The sequence below is a fragment of the Populus trichocarpa genome, chromosome 1 (assembly GCF_000002775.5).
Source record: "Populus trichocarpa isolate Nisqually-1 chromosome 1, P.trichocarpa_v4.1, whole genome shotgun sequence".
Taxonomy (NCBI): domain Eukaryota; kingdom Viridiplantae; phylum Streptophyta; class Magnoliopsida; order Malpighiales; family Salicaceae; genus Populus; species Populus trichocarpa.
This window is the reverse complement of record NC_037285.2, coordinates 2,005,464-2,026,785: the sequence shown is the minus strand read 5'-3', so window position 1 is coordinate 2,026,785 and position 21,322 is coordinate 2,005,464. Positions and strand designations below refer to the sequence as shown.

Here is a 21,322-nt window from a genome sequence, read left to right as displayed (position 1 = left end):
AATCATGAAGATCTTCACGTTGTACTGATTTTGGCCCCAAATCTGGTATTTGTAATCCGGATAGTTGTTTCCGATTAGGGGGAACGGTTAGAAGGCAGTATCGTATTTGATTTTCTTTTTAAAATTTTTATGAATAAAAAATTGTTCCTTGAATCACTCTCGAGAAATTTCAATCATTGGATTTTGTGGAATCCCATTCACTCAATTGATGGGATTATTTTAGAAGTGATGTCATGAAGTATTTTAGAAAATAAGCTATCATTAATTAGACATTAATTACTGGTATTTTTCTAGGATTAATCTAATATAATTAGGTTTGTCTAAACAATTTAAACAATCGTTAAAAATATAATTTAACTTAAATAATTAAAATAATATTTTTTTTTAAAATTGTGATGATAATATATTAGATCAACTCGGATCAATATTTTTTAACTTATTAAATTTATAACTTAAATGACCATGATAATCTACCACAAAATAAATTAAATAAATTATAAAATTTAGAGGATTTTGATATGTTTACGAGAGGTAGGATTGAATTATGTTTTACAAGTTCTTCTCAACTAACGAGCTTTTGCTTGTGGGTTCTGTACTAAGAGTCTGTTTGGAAGTACGAGTTAACCTGTGTTTTTAAAAAATTAAATTTTTTTTGCTAAAAATTAATTTTTTTATATGTTTTGGATCATTTTGATGTGTTGATATCAAAAATAATTTTTAAAAATAAAAAAACATTATTTTAATATATTTCAACATAAAAAATATTTTAAAAAGTAATCATAATCACACTCCAAACATATTTGTGTCATTGTTAGTTGCTTGCTATTTGCCTATTGCTCGTACTGACACTTGTAAATTTGAAGGGGTTTCATTTATGCCAGTGGTTCGCCCGTTGCTTTTGAATTTTGATGATATAATCATAGCCTTGATCACAAATGCTAAAGCCTAGAAAGAAACCCACAGGCAAATCTAATTTTCAATGTAGAAAGAGGAAGAAAACTACAAATTGCTTTTATTGAGGGTAATAGAAGATTAGGGTCAATCGAGTGCCTAATTTATTTGGTACACCGAACAAAACTAAACACATCAAGGCAAGATGCAATGTCTTTAATAAATAAATAAATCCAAAGAAAGAACAGTTAGAAAGACCCCACAAATTAATTCCCATGGATCATAATTAATTACGTTTTCATGCAACAAACATGATTAAGATGTGAAGTTTCACTTGCCAAAATCATGGCATTAGTTTCAATCCGTGTTTATATCAAGGTATGTTTCAAAAATATATTTAATATGAAAAATATTAAATTGATTGTTTTTTTTTGTATTTTTTAATGATTTTAATGTGCTAATATTAAAAAATATATAAAAAATTATTTTAATACATCTTTAAATAAAAAATATTTTTAAAAAGTATATTGTACCATAATATTAAACATATTCTAAGCAATAGTCATATGTGATTGTTAATAGAATCAAGAAGTTAGATGAACATGAAAATCTTATTTCAAAACCATTTAATCTTTAAAATATTTTCCTATACATTAACATTTAAGATGTACAATGCTGATTTTAAATTATAAGTTGATGTAGATTTTAAATAAAATAAAATTTGGTTGATCTGATAGAGTCAATTAAAAAAAATTATAATAAAATTAATTGATATTAACTCGATAATTACAGTCTTTTTCCGCAACTTAGAAATTTGGCAAATTAGGGTGAAAAATTATTATTGGCAAAAAAAAAAAAACAATTGCATATCTGGCAGCAGTTTATGCACGTGCATGGAACTGTCAAACCGTACCTTGTCTGTAATTGAAGAGGTCAAGTTGGGGGCACCTTCCTGGAATAGTTTGTCTCAAACTTTAATCGAAGGGTCAAAATTTAAAAAGAACAAAACGAGTGAGGTCCAATTATTAAAATGGAAAAAATAAAACACATATCACCATCTTTGCTTGTTGTCTAATTCAAAAATCAACGTAGAAGATCCTTAAGATTCTCTAGGAAATCTGCCGGATCTTGCTTTCCAAACTGTCCAGATTTTCTACAGGACTCGCACCTCCTATGGCTTCCCATTTAAAAGTCCCTCACCTTCCCTTCTTTCTCTTCATCCGCTTTATTGGTTTCAATATTCTCTCTTCTTCTCCGTCTCTTCTTGGCTTGACACATCGTTAGTGGAATTGTAATGGCTGTGGAAATGGCTCTGGCTACTACCATGGCTACTGAGACTCAGTTTCATGTTCTTGCTGTTGACGACTGCCTTATTGACAGAAAGTTGATTGAAAGGCTCCTTAAAACCTCTTCTTATCAAGGTACAACCATAGCCATGTCTATGAATGTCGAAGCCTAAAGGGTTTCTTGGATTATATATTGTTTTGATCTTGGATTCTTGATTGCTGACAATTTTTTTGGTTTTGGGTCATTTTTACAGTCACGGCAGTGGATTCAGGAAGCAAGGCCTTGGAGTTTTTGGGCTTGAATGGAGAAAATGAGCTGAGAGATTCAAAACCTGCCTCTGTTTCCCCTGACCCCTATCATCAGCACATTGAAATTAATATGATCATTACAGATTACTGTATGCCAGGAATGACAGGCTATGATCTTCTAAAAAAGATCAAGGTAATCAATCTGATTGTGCTTCAAGGTATTAATCTGTTTTTGTCCAATTGACCATATGCTAGAAATCTGACTATGTGGCTGCATATTTTTTTCAGGAATCTAAATATTTCAAGGACATCCCAGTTGTGATCATGTCCTCAGAGAATGTCCCATCAAGAATCAACAGGTGAGGCAACTCAGATTGATGATTTTTTTCCAATTTCTTCGCATTTCAAAGATGAAACTTGGAATATTTAAACACTAGTCTGACTTGGGTTATGGATGGTTTTTACTGATCAGATGCCTAAAAGAAGGAGCTGAAGAGTTCTTCCTGAAGCCAGTTCAATTATCAGATGTCAACAAGCTTAGACCCCATCTAATGAAGGGAAGATGCAAGGAAGAAGAAGAAGAAGAAGAAGAAGAAGAAGAAGATCAACCCAATAACAAGAGAAAGGGCATGGAAGAAATTGTTAACTCTCCAGATCGAACAAGAACAAGATACAATGATGGCTTGGAAGTTGTCTGATCCCAGTAGATTTCCCAACTTTTTTTTTTCATTATTTTTGACGCATACATGCTCTATAGATTAATTGAGAAAGATGGAAATCAAGCTAATACGATTTATCCATTATTAGTCCCTTTGTGAATTCCCACAGGAAACATTCATTTTTGTTTTGCTAGAACTAATCAACAATTATATCTTATGTTCATCCAATTCATTGATCAATAAGGTATTGCTTGCATGTTTTGTAGAATATACTGATTATATATATATCTGGTAAACTGATAAACCTAACATCTCACCTAAATAGATTTAAAACCGATAATTTTTCAATACCCCATGTTGGGCTAAAAAAGCCAAGTTCAACTCACCCCAACCACTTCTATTTATTTTTAAGAGAAAGATTCCATTTAAAACCAAACACAACAGGTTGCTTTATTGATTTTTTCGCCTTTTCAAATTTCATCATGGAACTTAGATAGCGATTAATTGTTGTTTTGATGGAAAGGAGATGAAGACAATAGGAACAGATAACATGTTTTCTTACATTTTTTTAAAAAAATTATTTTAAAATTATCTTAGAAACATGTATATATTTTGTCTATAAAACAATTTTTAAATAAATTTTTATCATTACAAAACATAAAGATTATATAAATGTATTTTTTCTTTTTTGTTCTTACCCCGGTATCCTCGTATCCTTTTAAAGAATGAAACTAGTCCGGTTCAGGGATTCGTAACTGTCACTCCCAATAAATATGCTTCTTGGAATCGAATTTATATTATCATCCTTACAGTAATATAGTAGTGTTTTTAGACCAACACATCATTGGTGTGTAAATATATTTTTTTGTATCAATTTTTTTGTTTTTTTTATCAATACACGGTGATTAAACTCTATTTTTTTTTTAAATTTCAATCACTTTGATAATGATACACGTTTTATATCATCAATCAATTATGGTAATTGGTTTAAAGTCTATTTACTTACGTGGCCACACACTTAATCACTTTAAACTTTGGAAGAGCTTTGGTTGATTAATCTCTTTTTTATTCTAAACCATCTCTTTTTGCAACAACATGGTGCCATGAATATTATTCTTCACTGAAAACTAACCTTAATCTTACGTGGTCAAAGTCCAACAACAAAAAAACCATAAAAATATATTAGAAAAAGTGTATTAATTGAAATAATATTTGAATTCAACGTTCTCTACGATCATTATCCAAAAAAATAACAATTTGTGGATTTCATTAGATTTTTTTATGCAACGAATATAATAAAAGTTTGTTTGGGAGCGTAGTTGATTTTTATATTAGTTTATTAAAATGATTTAAAAATATTAAAAGTATATTAATTTAAAGTAAAAAAAATAAAAAATATTAATTTTTTTAAAAAATATTTTTAAAATATAAAAATAAAGGATCGTGGGGGTCAAGATAGCATCTTCGAAGAGAGATATTTCATTCATAGGACCCATCTGTGTTCTGCTGCCTTTGGTTGTGAAAACATAAAAATATTTTGGGGCCTAACATTACTTTTCATCTGTTTCCTAACGGAATGGCTCTGGGTCTTCATTTATAAGGTGGCCCGGCCTCACTTGATTTGACCTTAGAGGGCTAGTTCCAAACTGCATGTTAGCTTTGCCGGGCCCGTAAGCTCAGTTGTAGGGCTCTTCTGTATTTCAATGTTTTTTCTTTTTCTTTTTAGAATCGATCATAATTTTATTTTTAAAAACATATTTTGATATAGATATTACTATTGACCCGACCATTTAGAAACACGATCTAATCTTTATTTTTGAAATTTTAAATTATTTTTAGTTAAAATTAATATTTTTTTAATATTTCTAAATCGTTTTAATATGTTGATATCACAAATAATTTTTTAAAAATAAAAAAAAATTATTTTAATATATCTTTTAATAAAATACACTTTTAAAAAAACTTCAACCACGTTCCAAACACTATCAGACTTCCGAGGTTAGATTTGATATGGAAATATTTATAGCAAACTCACAAGACGACAACATAAAACGGTACCGTAAAAGGAACGAAAAGTTCCTCGATAGGCCCCGGTCTCACATGGCCAAAATCTCGATGGTATCATGACCACGCGACAAACAGTAAGAAGTCAGCACCGTTGACTAAAGCCAGTTCAATAAATAAATAAATAAATGAATTGACCCTAGGCAATGGCATGTTCTGACTTCCGCGTGTCCATGTGCTTCAAATTAGAGTCCGAGGTAGTAAGTAAATAATATTTTTAATATAAATATATTTTAGTTGGAATATCCCTATCGAGCAAGGACAAGGAAACTATAAGAAAATATTTTTTTATGAGTACATTATTTGTTGTTTTGAATATGAATATTTAGAAATAATATAGCTTCATATGAGATTGTTAATCCAAAACTACTCTCATGAATGATTTTTAAAAAATGTTTTAATTATATCTTTATATACCAAAATTAATATGAGATTGTTTCCATTAAACTTTCATATATAAAAAAAGGTCTAATATCACTCTGGATCATCTTTCCTTTTATATTGTCTTCAATTATACTCTCTTTTAAAATATACTTCCATGTATCAAAACTAAATATTTATAGAATTCTATAAACAAATTAAGTATTTATGCACTTTTTACTCATAATTTAAGTTTATAAAATCTAAACCAATGTTATTAGATTTGATTCATTCAATCTTTAATTCAAATTGGATTTTAAATTAAATAAGATATGAATTAATATGACGTATTTTAATTTAAGTCAATCCATGATTCGGTAAATACAAGCATAACCCATATAAAACTTGATTTATTTTCTTTTTAAATTTTAAAATAATATTATTTTGAATTAATTCTACTAATCCACCCAATTAACACCACAAGCTTAGCAAAATCTAATAACTTTAATCTAAACCATACAATTAGATATTTATCTCTATATTATTATTACTATTGTAATAATTCTTATTAAAATTAGTAAATTCAATTTATCATATATTTTTTTATTAATGTGGGTGTTCGGATCAGTTTGCGTATATCTCGACTAATCTCACGAGCTCTAAAATTAGCAATCATATAAACTTTTAGTGACTATTATATTAATAACTATAAAATTTAAACCTGAAATTATAGAATAAAATAAATTCTTTATTTTCAAACTCTTATCACCGAAGTGCTTGCTAAATGTTTAATTTCCCATAAATTTGCTCGCGGTGGTGGTAACGGGAAAATTTGAGTGATTTCTGGAACATGTGCCTTCAGGGCACAATTGAGGGGAAAAAAATAAATCAAAATCAATCATTTTCAAGAACTCTCGATTTTTATTTCTCTCTCTTAATTAAATAACAGATTCTCTCTCACTCTGCCACTCCACTCTCATCAATAACAAACAAACGAACGAGCTTCCCTTTCCCTATTTCCTTTTTTTCCCTTTTCTCTCTCGCATTTTCTCCCCAACCAAACAAAAAAAAACATCCTTTTTGCAATTTCTTAGATAGATGCTTTTTTCTCTCTCGAATCCAACGGACTTAACAGAATATTCGATTACATCATATTCTCTCGTCGTGCTGCGTTAAAACCTAATAATCATCCTTTTTCTTAGTCGATTCCGCCGATTTATTTTTTACGTTCTTGACTGTTCAAGATTGAATCGATTGGTTTTGCAGTTTTTTTAGCTGTTCGAGATTTTATTCTTGGTAATGTGAGGGTTTCGAGGAGCTCAGAGTGAGTGATTTAGGGTTTAAATGAGGCAATGTGTGTTTGTGTAGGTGGATTTTGTTGTTGTTGTGGTGGTGGTGCGATGTGTAGGGTTATGTTAGAGTTTTGATCGTGTCAAGATTGGAGAGAATGGCTACTTTGGAGCCGGCGTTGAGAGTGGGCCCCTTAGAGAGAGATGTTGAATTGGTAATTTTTTGTTATTGTTTATTGGTATAATAAAGTGTTTTTGATTTTGCTAATTAATATTTCGTTGATGATTAAGAAGTTCAGTGTTATGTTTGTGTCGTAGATTTGTTTTTTCTTTTTGATATTAGAGTGCAATGTGGTTGTGTTAAAAGCATAAGCAGGTAAATGGCGATGCTGATTAAATGTTAAATCATTTAGCATTGACTGTATTTGCTGGCCTTCTGGTTATTTGAAAGTTGAGTTTTCATTTCTTTGAATCTTTGGTTTCATAACTTTTTTCAAACCTGTGAGATGGAATTTGAGGGTTTTTGATGAATTATGTCAATTGTTCTGCGGCCACTGATTTTCATTTAAGCTACCAAGTGCATTAAGAGATCATAAATTTGTTTGAATTGTGAAATGCTATTATAGGATGTGTTTGTGTCAACATGTCATCACATGTGGTTATTGGCAAGTCTTAATGGACTATTCTGGTTGAATTTTTAGGGTAAGCTAATTGCACTTGTACATTTCTTAAGTTGACTTTTCATTTCTTTGAATCTTTGGTTTCATAAATTGTTTCAAATTAGTGAAATGGGATTTGAGGGTTTTTGATGAATTATGTCAATTTTCTGCGGCCACTCATTTTCATTTAAGCTACCAAGTGCATTAAGAGATCATAAAATTGTTTAAATTGTGAAATGCTATTATAGGATGTGTTTGTGTCAACATGTCATCACATGTGATTATTGGCACGTCTTAATGGACTATTCTAGTCGAATTTTTAGGGTAAGCTAATTGCATTTGTACATTTCTTAAGTGTGCATGAGTGAGTCTTACATTGGGCACGAACACATAAGTGCTAGTGATGGTAGGATATATGGAAAAACATCAAGACATAGTGTCAAGGCACAACTTTATGCATGTTTCTCTGGAAATTTTCAAAGAATGGTGAAAGATAGAAATAATATAGTCAGGAAAAATGTTGTTTGTACTATCTGTAATGCAATTTGGAGCACAGACTAACAACTCAATTTGCACCTTTTTATCTTGGTGAGTGGTCATATCTATCTGGCATCAATAATTTGTAAATATTCACTCAGATGGTATCTATGTCACGGGCTCAATACAAAGTACCCATTATTTTTACTGCTGTGCAGGGCAGTGCACCATCCCCTCTTATTTCTATATTAGAAACCAAGACTTATGTTGGTATCTGGGATAAGAGAAAAGATTTGAATAGATTATGGACCATGAGCATGAAAGAAATTGAAGAAAAAAGAGATAAGAATCTGCTTATTGTGAGATATAACCATCCAGTTGCACTATTAGATTTTTCTCCACGATGAGAAAAAATTGTACATTTCTGGAAGTTCTACTTGTGATGCATGTACAAAACCATGAATGTTATTCTCTTCACCTATAAGATCACTGTGCATAGCCTGTTTAGTTTATTTTCAATTTAGTTTCATGCTGCAATTTTTTCTGCAGGCCATCACTGCTCTTAAAAGAGGAGCTCAGTTGCTCAAGTATGGCCGTAGAGGGAGGCCCAAGTTTTGCCCCTTCAGGCTGTCAAATGTAAGATTACATTTTAGGCATGTGTTTGAATGTTACTTTTTATCTTTCTCTTTTTGAGGCAAATCAAACTGATACTGGTTGAGGAAATCATGGTTAGCTATTTATATACATGTTTCTCTTCTCTCAATACAAGCTAGATATGGTACTGCCTCCTTTTCAATTAGATTGATTCATACATTCATCTACATTTGCTAATCTGTTTTTATGATGCGTGCACTCTTCATACCATATTTTTGATGGATGCTTAGTAATTTTTGTTGCACTTTGCCAAGTTTAGATTATGATGCAATGTTGAGAATTGGATGGACCAGAAACTGCCTTTATCCGTGAATTCATTTGTCTCATCAAAGGCTAAAATGAATAAAGTCAGGTCTACTAAGGTTTCATAAAATTTTAGCAGAACACGTTTCCAGCTTTATGTATTGGTGATAATATGGTGAATGGATAAAAGAAAGGCACTAGTATTCTTGTCATCATGGTAGGAAAGAAAGTGGCCTAACCCCTATATGTATGGGAATAAGGGCCTCCGAGACTTTATGCAGAAAATACCATAGAGGCATTTACTTTTGCATTGGTCTGGAAAACTACTTTTAGGATGTCTAGTAAACTGTGCTGGTTATCCTTCTCAGCACCCCTGCTCTGTTTCTAGCTAAACATGTACATGATAGAGGAACTAAAGATCTATGAGGGTAATTAAATTGAAGCTGAAAAATATGAGTTAGTGATAAGGCTTGTGATGGTGCTAATCTTGCTGTTCAGGCCATTTGGTTTGATAACCTTGGTCTGTGCTGCTTCCTAATCAAAAGATAAGAGAACACCTTTCCCTGCAGTTTCAGGTTTTGCTATCAGTGTCTGAATGCATGCATGCATGACATGTAGTATTGCTTGGTGTTGCACTCTATTATATTTATGTCAAGTCCTATCATGTGCTTTTGTAGGTGCTGCATTTTAATCTGCAAGACAGTTGGTCCTTTAATTTTTTATATTTTTTGCCATTTCTAGACTATAACCTTTTTACATGCTACTTCTGGTAATTTATGTAAATGTGCTGTTTTGGGTATGTTATGTTTTGATGCTGTAGGATATTGACTATTGAGCTCTGCTGTAATTCACCTCTATTAAAATTCTGTATGCTGTAATATGTATGCCTTTGGTTTTGGTTCTTTCAGGATGAATCTGCTCTAATATGGATATCTGGGAAAGAGGAGAAGCATCTTAAACTAAGCCATGTCTCCAGAATTATCCCTGGTCAGCGCACTGTAAGTTTATCCATATTGAGATCCTGTACAACTTTTGTATGTTGCTTACGGATTGCTTTTCATGATTTTGCAGCAGATCAATTTTAGGTTTTCTTTTTTCAAGTTAATAGTCAGTTTAAATTATTATTTTTCTTATTTTTAAGCATCTAGTGTGTTAGTAGTGTGAGTAACTTGGGTTTTCAAAATGGTTGAGCTCCAGCTGCCCTTGCATGTTGATACTGCTGCTTTACACTTCACCAGATCAGGGATGCATGCTCATAAATGTGAAGTTTCAATGAATGAAGCTATCCATTTTTATGTGAATTAATGGAAACGAAATTGCAAGGATACTGTCTATTGACATTTGAAACTTCTATTTTAGATTTTACTTTGAAGCAACGTGTCTGTGTGCATCTACTGTCTTCTAGCTTTCAAAAGCTGTACTGTTTATTCCTAGGAAGAGGCTCGGTGACTATTTGGTTTATATAGAAAAAATAGTTTTTGATGGACACTTCATTTTGCAATGTTTTGCTATATTTACCTTGAACATTGGAGCTAACAATAAAACCACAAGGTGCAGTGAATCTATGCTTGTAAATTAATTCATGTATTTGTGATTATTTATCTTATGTTGTGCTGCATGTTTGTTGTCTGCTTCTGATGATTATGGTTTTTGCTTTATTCTTTCTTTCCCCTTGAGAAAACATGAAAACTTTGCTTGCAAGTGTCAGGTAGTTTTTCAATTACTTTTAAGATTCTATGGTCATTTATTGGAACAATGATTACTAACTGATTTTCTCAATTTTGCTTACTACAGCCAATTTTTCAGAGGTATCCTCGTCCTGAGAAGGAATACCAGTCATTTTCTCTAATTTATAATGACAGGTCTTTAGATTTGGTAGGTATATTCTTTTTAAAGGCCAGTTCTTCATCCTTTGTCAACAAAGTTATGCCGTGTTAAATCTTTAGAGTCCATCTTCTGTATTTGCATAGTCGCTGTTCCTTTAAGTAATGTACCAAACCCCTTATTAGCTGAAAAATTTCATCATCCACTCATCAAGCTCTGTTTTGCCAGATATGCAAGGACAAAGAAGAAGCTGAAGTCTGGTTTACTGGTCTAAAGGCACTAATATCACATCACCAGCTTTGGAAAAAGAGAGAAGAAACTAGAAATGATGGACTTTTATCTGAGGCAAATAGTCCTAGAGCATACACCCTTAGAAGTTCTCCTTTGAGCTTTGCATTTGGTAGTGATGATAGTTCAATGAAGGTATGTTTCGTTGCTCCTTCATTCTCAAAAGTATGTTTCAGTGCTATGCACGTTAAAGAGAATTTTCTTGTCACTGATATAGGATGGAACAGATCCTCTTCGTCTTCGTACTCCATATGATAGTCCTCCTAAAGCTGGTTTAGAGAAGGCATTGTCTGATGCAGTATACACTGTGCCTCCCAAGGTTTTATTTCCGTTAGAATCTGCCTGTGGGCCAGGCTCAGATGAAACAACAGGTCGTATGAAGAATACAAACACGGAAGCTTTTAGGGTCAGTTTATCAAGTGCTGTTAGTTCATCAAGTCAAGGCTCTGGCCGTGATGACAATGATGCTTTAGGGGATGTTTATATTTGGGGTGAAGGCACTGGTGAGGGCATTCTAGGTGGCGGAGTTCATAAAAGTGGAGGTTCTGATATTCAGATGGATTCTTTTGTGCCAAAAGCCTTGGAATCTGCAGTTCTATTAGATGTTCAGGCTATAGCTTGTGGTCGGCAACATGCTGCTTTGGTAACAAAACAAGGGGAAGTTTTCTCTTGGGGAGAGGAACTTGGTGGCAGACTTGGACATGGTGTGGACTCTGATGTCTCACATCCAAAGTTTGTAGATGGACTAAAAAATTTCAATGTTGAACTTGTAGCATGTGGAGAGTATCTTTCTTGTGCGGTAACACTCTCTGGTGATTTGTACATATGGGGTGGTAATGCTTATAATTTTGGGCTCCTGGGATGTGGCAGTGAAGCTACTCAGTGGGTTCCAAGAAAGTTAAGTGGACCTCTAGAGGGAATACATGTCTCATCAGTTTCATGTGGACCATGGCACACGGCTGTTGTAACCTCTGCTGGCCAATTGTTTACATTTGGAGATGGAACCTTTGGGGTTTTAGGACATGGAGACCGAAGTAGTGTGTCAACACCCAGGGAGGTTGAGTCCCTTAAGGGCCTCCGCACCATGCGAGTAGCTTGTGGTGTGTGGCACACAGCTGCAGTTGTTGAAGTCATGGTTGGGTCATCAAGTTCCAGTAATTGTTCTTCAGGAAAACTCTTCACGTGGGGAGATGGAGATAAAGGTCGTCTTGGGCATGGTGATAAGGAAGCTAGACTGGTGCCCACTTATGTAGCTACTCTTGTTGAACCCAGCTTCTGTCAAGTTGCCTGTGGTCACAGCCTCACTGTTGCTCTTACAACCTCGGGCCAAGTTTACACCATGGGAAGCCCTGTATATGGTCAATTGGGGAATCCTCAAGCGGATGGCAAGGTCCCTACTCGTGTTGAGGGAAAGCTCATGAAAAACTTTGTTGAAGAGTTAGCCTGTGGTGCTTATCATGTTGCAGTTTTGACCTCAAGAACTGAAGTTTACACATGGGGAAAGGGTGCAAATGGCAGACTAGGCCATGGTGATACAGATGATAGAAATTTCCCATCTATTGTTGAAGCTTTGAAAGACAAACAGGTTAAAGGTATTATCTGTGGCACTAGTTTTACCGCAGCTATCTGTCTTCATAAATGGGTATCCGGTATTGATCAATCAATGTGTTCCGGTTGCCGCCTGCCATTTAATTTCAAACGGAAACGGCACAATTGTTATAATTGTGGGCTTGTTTTCTGCCATTCATGCAGTAGTAAAAAGTCCCTCAAGGCTTCAATGGCTCCAAATCCTAACAAACCTTACCGTGTCTGTGATTATTGTTTTAGCAAAATTAGAAGAAGCACCGGAACTGACTCATCAGTTCACTCTACTCTTAGGAGAAGAGGAAGTGAGAATCAGGGACTAAATGAAATCACAGAAAAGAGTGAAAATTCGAATACAAGATCACATGCTAAGCTTGGAAGAAACTTCTCTATGGAATCATCTAAAGAGGTGGAAAGTATATCTTCCAGAAGAAACAGGAAGTCAAGCTCCATTAGCACTCAGGTTTCACCCTCTGCTTATGATGTTTCTCAGCGTAATGCATTTAACAACTCTAAATCATTTGGATCCTCCAAGAAATTTTTCTCAGCTTCTGTTCCTGGATCAAGAATTGTGTCTCGAGCAACATCGCCAACATCAAGACGATCTAGTCCCCCTCGCGCTACAACACCAACCCCAGCTCTCTCAGTACATGAGTTGCCGAAAGTTGCCGTGGATGGTACTGGAAGGTTAAATGACAGCCTGCGTGAAGAAGTTGTAAAATTAAGAGCTCAGGTAGACATAACTACCTTCTATGGTTTCAGTTATCTATTCCTAAAATTTCCTGTTTTGAGCGACATTAGGCATGCCCATCTCCTCACACATTAACCTAGGAATTTATTGTCAGTGGCTGAACATTTACCATCACAAACATTTTTGCAAAGATTGGAAGTGTATGCATTGTGTGGTATCATGCTGCATGAAATTATAAAATATATCTTGTCTCCTTTTTAAACAACCAAAAAAAAAACTGTCTTTTCTATGGTTCGAATCCTTTTGTTGCTGTATTGAGAGTCTCCTTTTTGTCCTTTGGTTATAGTTTATTATGAGTTTCTTACGCTTGCTTCTTTAGGATTTTATTTTCCCTGGGTGGAGATGGACGAAGTTGTTTTGCAATACTGTATGTTGTAATTAACATGGAGACAAAGGTCTGTGCTGGTGATAGGTCTAATTTCAAAACCTCTCATGGTCATTGTTACTATGGTTAATGACATGGTTGGATTAAGATCCAGTTTAGAGCTGCATGGTCATAATGAAACAAATATAAGTGACTTTAGTGATTTTCTTCTGGCCATATTATTGTGCTTGGAAAGCACTTTGCTTAGGTCACGTCATTGATTAATTATGGCTGACTGGTTGTGTAATGCAGGTCGAAGAACTTACACATAAAGCTCAGCTTCAGGAAGTTGAGCTGGAAAGAACAACCAGTCAGTTAAAGGAGGCTGTTGCAGTAGCAGAGGAGGAGACTGCGAAATGCAAAGCAGCAAAGGAAGTAATTAAGTCACTCACTGCCCAAGTAAGTTAAAACCTCATGTTTATAACCTCATATTCCTCGCTGGAGATAACTTTTTTTAAGGGCATGAGAGTCTAGCAATGTGCACTCTCACAAAATATAAGGTGTTCTGCATTTCAATACAAAGGTGCTAGATCTGATATGAGAAAGTTTGTTTTGAATTTCAAAAAGTAGGATTAGAGGACAATATTTACACATCGCTTTTGGTATCATATGAATGTATTTTGGAATCTCTTGGAATTGTTTATGCGTTATTCTTGGACCTTAATTCAACTAATTATTCTCTCTTTTTTCTAATCTTTTGATGGCCTTGTGTGCCTAACACAATGGATCAATTAATTTGGAGGCATAATTCATATCAAAACAAATTCCAAGTTAAAAAATGGATGGTACCATAATTCATCTAATTATTCCTTTTTTTAATCTTTTGCCAGTCTTGTGTCCTAACACAATGGATCAATTAATTTGGAGGTCTAATTAATATCATAACAAATTCAAGTTAAAAAATGGATGATTGAGCCTTGCATTATTTTTTAAAATGTCAAGTTCAATTAATAACAAATTAATAGAAATCATATTTCATGTTTGTAGGTTACAATGTTCATTATTTATAGGAAGCTTTTAATAATCTTCTCGGAATAGAAAAAACTAGCATCATGATCAATGATTTAGTTAACAAAATTGCATGTATTCTCATATTTCAACAAGAATACTCTATTGTTATATAAATAACTTAATAAACTTGTAGACAAAATGTCAACAAATCATTATCTTATAAATTCATATTATTTGGAGAGAAAAATATTTGAACAAGGACATTTAATATGAGCAAATTGATTGACTTGCAAATATTATAATGTAAGTGATTATGATATTATACCAATCACTTTTTTTAAAAAATAATTTGGACATTGATTATCTTTGTCAAACTACCATTCAACATTAAGAAAATATTTAAGCAATGAAAAATAAGTAGAAAACGCTAAGTGATTTTCAAGAAAAGAGTGAGAAGTAACATGTGTCTATGCTTCAATTTAAAATTCAAATTTTAGTTGAGATTTTTAATGGAGTTGAATAGGGGGCAAATTTAAAAACATTTTGATATATGAAGAGTTCAATTGTAATTTTTTATAGTGCAAGGTTCAATGGGATTTTTTGAATATAGGTTATATATGATTGAACTATTGGAATTCAAGGATGAGAAATGTCATTTAAGTGTATTTATAATTTTCATTATTATACCAAAAATTTAAGAATTGTTTAAGGATATACTCTTATACTATGTTTGCTATTAGTCTCACTCTCTCTATATATAAGAAAATTATTGTAATTGCATATACATAATACCTTAGACATTTTCTTTAATATTAATGGATAATATTGTCAGATTAATTAATAATGCAAGATTCTTTCAATAATAGGTTAACGAAATATTTTAATGATTTGCTATTGAATTTAGTTAAGAACAAAGGAAGGAAGTTATTAAAAGATGAAGTAGATAGAAAATTATTTTCTTAGTTTATAATTATGAAATTATAGAATATAATATATTTTATTGCATCAATTATTGAGTAAACATTTTCAATCTCATTCTAATAACTATCAACATTGTGTTCTCACTTAATAGCTAAATATTTTTAATTTTATTCAAAACTATTAATGATTTAGGGAATCAAATAATTTATTGATCATATCTTTCCGACTATTTTGTAGCCACATACTCCTTATATCAGCACTTCACTCATCTAACTAGGAAGACAATGCAAATCACATGCGAAGCTTGTAACATAAAAGCTAGTAAAATAAAATAGCATGAGCCATACTAAATAGGTAAGGTCGACATAAACTCCATCTGGAAATGTTGTTTTTGCGGCATGGATGCAATCAACAGGGTCTTATTAGCTGCACTGTCAAAAAACTAAAAATTTGTAGGTTTTTTAATATATCAGACAATCATCTTAATTTATGTGTTTAATCTTTTTAATATAGTTGAAAGACGTGGCTGAGAGGGTTCCTGTTGGAGCAGCAAGAAACAACAATTCGCCCTCTTTTTATTACTCTAGCAACACTCCTCTACGGGCTGTTTCTCCTGGAGTTCTTGAGCAACTCCGGGGTCCCAGAACATGTCATGAACAAGATTCAAACGGATCAAACAGCCTGGTAGTTTCGAATGTGTCAGCACCCACCACTAATCAAACTCCACATCACTCTGAAGTGGCACACATAGAAGCAACACTAAGGAATAAGAACAGAACGGCAAAAGTTGAACCCACTAATGGTGATGAATGGGTTGAGCAAGATGAACCAGGCGTATATATTACCCTTGTTTCCTTGCCTGGAGGTGCCAAAGATCTCAAGCGTGTCCGTTTCAGGTATTCTCAAGTCATTACACTTGTTCTCCTCCACTTCTCCCCTACATGTCCACCTTCTATGATTGCTTTGTTTCTCCCCTCTGTTACAACAAGTTGACTGCTTGACCCATGATATTTTCTCCCAGTGGAATGCAGCCATTATTAGCTTTGGCCTTAACTAAGGTGGTAAAGTTCCTGGCTGCTTTTAGGTTAATATTTTGCAAGTATATGAGTTTTGGACCATACAGGTTTCTGTACTGCCTCTAGCACTTGTTCTCTAAAGGTTGCATCCTCCGGGTGGAAGCATCCAAGTGGAGAACTAAAATTATATAAATTAGTAATTTCTATCTTCTTTATTGGAAACCTTATGCTATTGCATGTTGAACTACTTTTACTGCAGTCGAAAGCGTTTCAGCGAAAAACAAGCAGAACAATGGTGGGCATCCAACAGAGCCAGATTATATCAGCAATACAATGTTCCCATGGGTGAGAGGTCTCTTGTTAGTGTGGGGAGGGAAGGGTTAGCCCATTGACCCGCGACATCTAATATGCAACTTGACTAGTATTTTGCCAAACGCTAATTCTTTGCTGCAAGATCAGAAATTGGATATAAATTTCTAGTCGAGATTGGAATTTGGAGGAAGCCAATTTTGTTTTTTAGAGGGTGGAGGTGGGTGGAAATTTTTTCTCCCTCAGATCTCGTTTCTTCCACTTTCAATTTCTTCCCGTAAGTGTATCCATATTCTCTCTTCCTCTAATATTATTTTTTTTTTAATTTTTTTTTTGAGGGGAGTGTTGAAAGGTCGCAAGGGGCTATGTAAATTTTTTGTAAGTAGGTTGCTGACTTCGAAATCAAACAGCTGCCTTGTAAATTCATAAGCAAAGTACTATACAGATTGTCTGCCGTCCATGGAGGGAATGCATATTCCAATCTTGTTGAAACCTCAAATTCAGTGGTGAAGATGTAAGCCACCGGTTCTCCTTTTCTTCGTTATTAAATTGTGTATTCTCTAAGCACAACTGTTAATGGGATAGATAGCTCCGTGTCTCGTATTTTTATGTTTGGTGTCATATAATTCCTTTTCTTCCTTCCAAAATTATATTCCAAGTTTGATCCATTGAAAAAAAACCTATTACTTGATTTGGCCTTTGCCGGATTAATCTTCTAGCTGGGATGTTTATAACCTGATTCTTTATTAATCAAACAATACTTTCTTTTTACAAATATTTAATGAAGCATTATCACGAAAAACAATCCTATAAACTCTGATAGGGTAGAAAACCATCATTAAAAAAGAAAACTATTACTATATGTCAGGATACAGTTTACTATTTACTACAATAATACAAGTACTATTTTTCCTATTGACCCTTAAATCTTTTAACTTGATATTGAAAATAAGCATGACATCTTTTGTCAGATGTATGTTATGTTGGTGATTTCGTTTTTAAATGCAAAGTCAAATTACTCATTTAACCCTTAATAAAATAACTCTATGTCTATTGTCCGAGTGTATTATTGTATTTTTATTTTTATATAGTAGTGTAATTATTTTTATACCCTTAAAGGTCAAATCAATTAAACTCTCATCTAAAGGGTTTTTTTCTTCTTTTAGAGGCATTGTTGCAAATTATTTTTATTAAATATAATTAAAAAAACATTGTTTGTGATTTTTATTATTATGATTTGATCCTCAGATTTGGTCTTTTTCTTTTTTATTATGATTTTTTTATTTTGAATAATCTATAAGGTATGTCTTTTCAATTTCACCCCTCTTAATTTTTTTTATTTTTTGAATTTCATTTTTATTTTTTGAATTGTTATTTTTTTATTCTGATTCATTTTTTAAATTGATTTTGTTTTGCGATTTCACCATATTTCAATTTTTTTTCCTATCAAATTTAATTCATGTTCTTTTGGTTGCTAATTTTTTGGCCTTGACAAGTTTTTATTTAAGATAATTTTTTAAATTAATTTTGTTTTATGATTTCACCCTCATTTTTTTTTTCTATTCTTTTAATTGCCAAATTTTTTATTTTGACAAGTATTTAAAATTGATATTTTTAAATTGGCTTATAATAAATTTCTTGGTTGGACCTGGGTTTAGGGTTTTACGAGTTGCGAGATTTTAAGATTTGATCAAGTTTAAGATGATTGCCTGGGTTTGCATGGTTTTTATTTTTTTTCATTAAATTGCATCTCTTTGGGTTTATTCAATCATATTTTATCCTCATTCTTTTGGTTGCTTTTGCAGGGTTTTTTTATTAATATTTTTTTTTACTAATCTCATCCTTCAAAATTAAATTGGTTGAAGATTAAGTTTCTTGATTGAATTTAGGTCAAAGACTTCACGATATGTGACTTTTAGAGATTAGATTAAGTTTAAGAAATTTGTCAAGTTTGCTTGGGGTTTTTCCTTTTTTTCTAAATTAACATTTTGTTATTTTTTATCCTTTTTTTTGTTTGATTCTATTATGTTAGTCCTCTACAAAAAAAATTTCTATTTCACCCCTACTATTTTTAATCTATCATATTACAAATGATTTTTAATTTCACCCCCTATGATTTTTAAATCTTTTAATTGCAATTTATTTTGTTTGGGATCATTTTTATTATTTTTAAATTTCATCCTTATTGGGTTTTTTTATATCAAATTTTATCTTCATTCTTTTAGTTGCTGTTTTTTTTTTCCTTTGCAAGTTTTTTTTATAAATATTTTTTCTCAATTTTATTATTCAAAAATAAATTTGTTGAGAGTTAAGTTTCTTAATTAAATTTACGTCCAGGATTTCACAAGTTGCATGTTTTAGATATTACACTAGGTTTGAGAGGTGATTTGCTTGGTTTTTCTTCCCTATTTTTGTGCTTATGTTTTCTTTTCTTTTTTTTAATTTGTTTTTGGGATTTTTCTCTTAATTTTTAGGTTTTGTTCTATTGGGTTCGCACTTAATGAATTTTTTCAATTTCACCCCTTGTTATTTTTTTTAATTTCAAATTACAAATGTTTTTCAGTTTCACCCCCTATGATTTTTTAATCTTTCAAATTTGATTCTGATTCTTTTAATTACTATTTAGTTTGTTTAGGATCGTTCATTTTTTTTAGATTTCATCCTTTGTTGTTTTTCTCTCAAATCTTATACTTGTTTTTTTTTTTTTGTTGGTTTTTTTTGCAAGTTTTTTTTTTATATTTTTTCAACGATTCCTTCCTTCAAAATTAAATTGGATGACATTTAAACTTTTTAATTAAACTCGGGTCCAAAATTTAAAAAGTTGCAAGTTTTTTATATTAGAATAGGTTTAAGAGGTTCACATGGGTTTTCTTGGTTTTTTTCTTCTTTTTTTTAAGTTGATGTTTTCTACTCTCTTTTTTTTTTAAAGTGTTACTCTCCTTTTTACAGTTTTACTTCAATTAGGTTAACATTGGGTTGTTTGATAATCCGAATAGGTTCAAGTGTGGTTTTTTTTTTTCCAGTTTATTTATTGTTTTTGTTTTTGTATCATTTAACTTACTACTTGAAACAATGATATAGGACTTGGATTTCTTTTAGCCTAACACTTTTTTTACATAGAAAAAATTAGCTCGACCTGCAGTAAAGCATAGACAACATATCTAGTAAGAACCTAAAACACCTTAGACAATTACTGTAGATGCACACCTAAAAACATTGTTCATTAGAATATTATAATGACTTTTTTGATCCTTCATCCATGAAACTTAACACTAGCTTTCAAGACATTTAAGTTTTTTTACATCGTTCATTTGTCATTTCAAAATAGAACGAGTACAAATAAGTATTTTCTCATATTAATTGCATAGTGAAATGACCATAATATCCTTGGAAGCAAAACATTTAAACATGATGTCAATGAGTATTTTTATATTTTCACAATGATTTTTTTGGTTATTATAATTTAAGTTGAGAGACAATTTGGTATTTTTTTTATAGAAAAATAATAAACAATTAAAATGCATGACAAAACTACCTTAAAGTAAAAACAAAAAAAAAACCTGGGTTAATGGGTATTTTAGTTTTTTCTCAATGGTTTTTTGTGATTATAAAGTCAGCACAAGAACAATTTTGTATCTGGCTAAGAAAAAAAACCACAAAGGTGGGCGTGTGTGTGGCGCCTTCCGACATCAAAAAGTGCATTTTCACCGTGTCATTAAAAGCATCATCATATCCTTTTTTTGCTGGTGTGACATGTGTCACCAATGAATCTGGTTTGGTGTCGATAGACCTTTTTTGTTTTTCTCATTCTTTTCTCTCCTCCTCAAAAAATTATAACTTAGCATTCTTAGTTGATTTTATTTCAACTTCAATTCTTATTCTTTTTATTTTTTATTTTAACTTCTAATTTTTTGTTTTAGCTCTTTCAAATAAGTTTTATTTATTTTTAATTTCATCATTCAATCTCAATTTACCAAATATTATATTCTCCAATATAGTCCTTATTCTTTAAATTTCTAATTTTTTTCCTTAATCATTTTGTACAAATTTTAATAACTTTCAATTTCATTCTTCAATTTAAATTTATAATTAAATTCAAATTTATGATGATTGAAGCCTAAGATTCTTGCAAGACAAGACTATCATAGGCAATAGACCACATGTATAAGAGATAGATACGAACCTCATATCCTATGATTTGTTTTTTTGGTTTGTAGCGTAGTAAAATAAATATATGATAAAATAACATGGTGTAAAATATATTTAAAAAAATAACACAACTTTAATTAGTCCTCTAAGAAATTTATGATTCACCGAGTAGCAAGTCTTATCTAACTCTTTCAAATTGCAAATTTGATGGACATAGGATTTAACAAGGAGAGAGAAAAATAAAGGAAATAAAAAATGAAAAAGACTTCGAAAACACACCGAAACTCTAATGATGACACTATCAATATCGCTGGAAAGACCTTAACAAGACGAA

The 21,322-nt window shown here is 32.1% G+C and overlaps 2 protein-coding genes across 2 annotated transcripts; both read left to right on the top strand.

Annotated features, from left to right (window-relative positions):
- The first annotated feature begins 1,987 nt into the window (after positions 1 to 1,987).
- Positions 1,988 to 3,328, top strand: LOC7476846 (two-component response regulator ARR8). Its single transcript, XM_002297705.4, has 4 exons — positions 1,988 to 2,312; positions 2,432 to 2,619; positions 2,715 to 2,785; positions 2,899 to 3,328. Exons 1-4 carry the CDS (start codon positions 2,186 to 2,188, stop codon positions 3,122 to 3,124), a joined length of 612 nt encoding a protein of 203 aa, XP_002297741.4. The 5' UTR covers positions 1,988 to 2,185; the 3' UTR covers positions 3,125 to 3,328.
- A 3,051-nt stretch (positions 3,329 to 6,379) lies between these two features.
- Positions 6,380 to 17,448, top strand: LOC7476847 (PH, RCC1 and FYVE domains-containing protein 1). Its single transcript, XM_024593003.2, has 9 exons — positions 6,380 to 7,013; positions 8,484 to 8,570; positions 9,740 to 9,829; positions 10,626 to 10,706; positions 10,884 to 11,078; positions 11,161 to 13,260; positions 13,895 to 14,041; positions 16,028 to 16,410; positions 16,790 to 17,448. The coding sequence occupies exons 1-9, from the start codon at positions 6,957 to 6,959 to the stop codon at positions 16,920 to 16,922; spliced, it is 3,273 nt and encodes a 1,090-aa protein (XP_024448771.1). The 5' UTR covers positions 6,380 to 6,956; the 3' UTR covers positions 16,923 to 17,448.
- Positions 17,449 to 21,322: the final 3,874 nt, after the last annotated feature.

Excerpts from the sequence above, each read along its gene's own strand:
- LOC7476846 (XM_002297705.4), top strand. The coding sequence starts at position 2,186 with ATGGCTGTGGAAATGGCTCTGGCTACTACCATGGCTACTGAGACTCAG. Across the intron at positions 2,313-2,431 it reads TAAAACCTCTTCTTATCAAG|TCACGGCAGTGGATTCAGGA; the intron begins GTACAACCATAG and ends TCATTTTTACAG. Across the intron at positions 2,620-2,714 it reads ATCTTCTAAAAAAGATCAAG|GAATCTAAATATTTCAAGGA; the intron begins GTAATCAATCTG and ends TATTTTTTTCAG.
- LOC7476847 (XM_024593003.2), top strand. The coding sequence starts at position 6,957 with ATGGCTACTTTGGAGCCGGCGTTGAGAGTGGGCCCCTTAGAGAGAGAT. Across the intron at positions 8,571-9,739 it reads GCCCCTTCAGGCTGTCAAAT|GATGAATCTGCTCTAATATG; the intron begins GTAAGATTACAT and ends TGGTTCTTTCAG. Across the intron at positions 14,042-16,027 it reads TTAAGTCACTCACTGCCCAA|TTGAAAGACGTGGCTGAGAG; the intron begins GTAAGTTAAAAC and ends TTTTTAATATAG.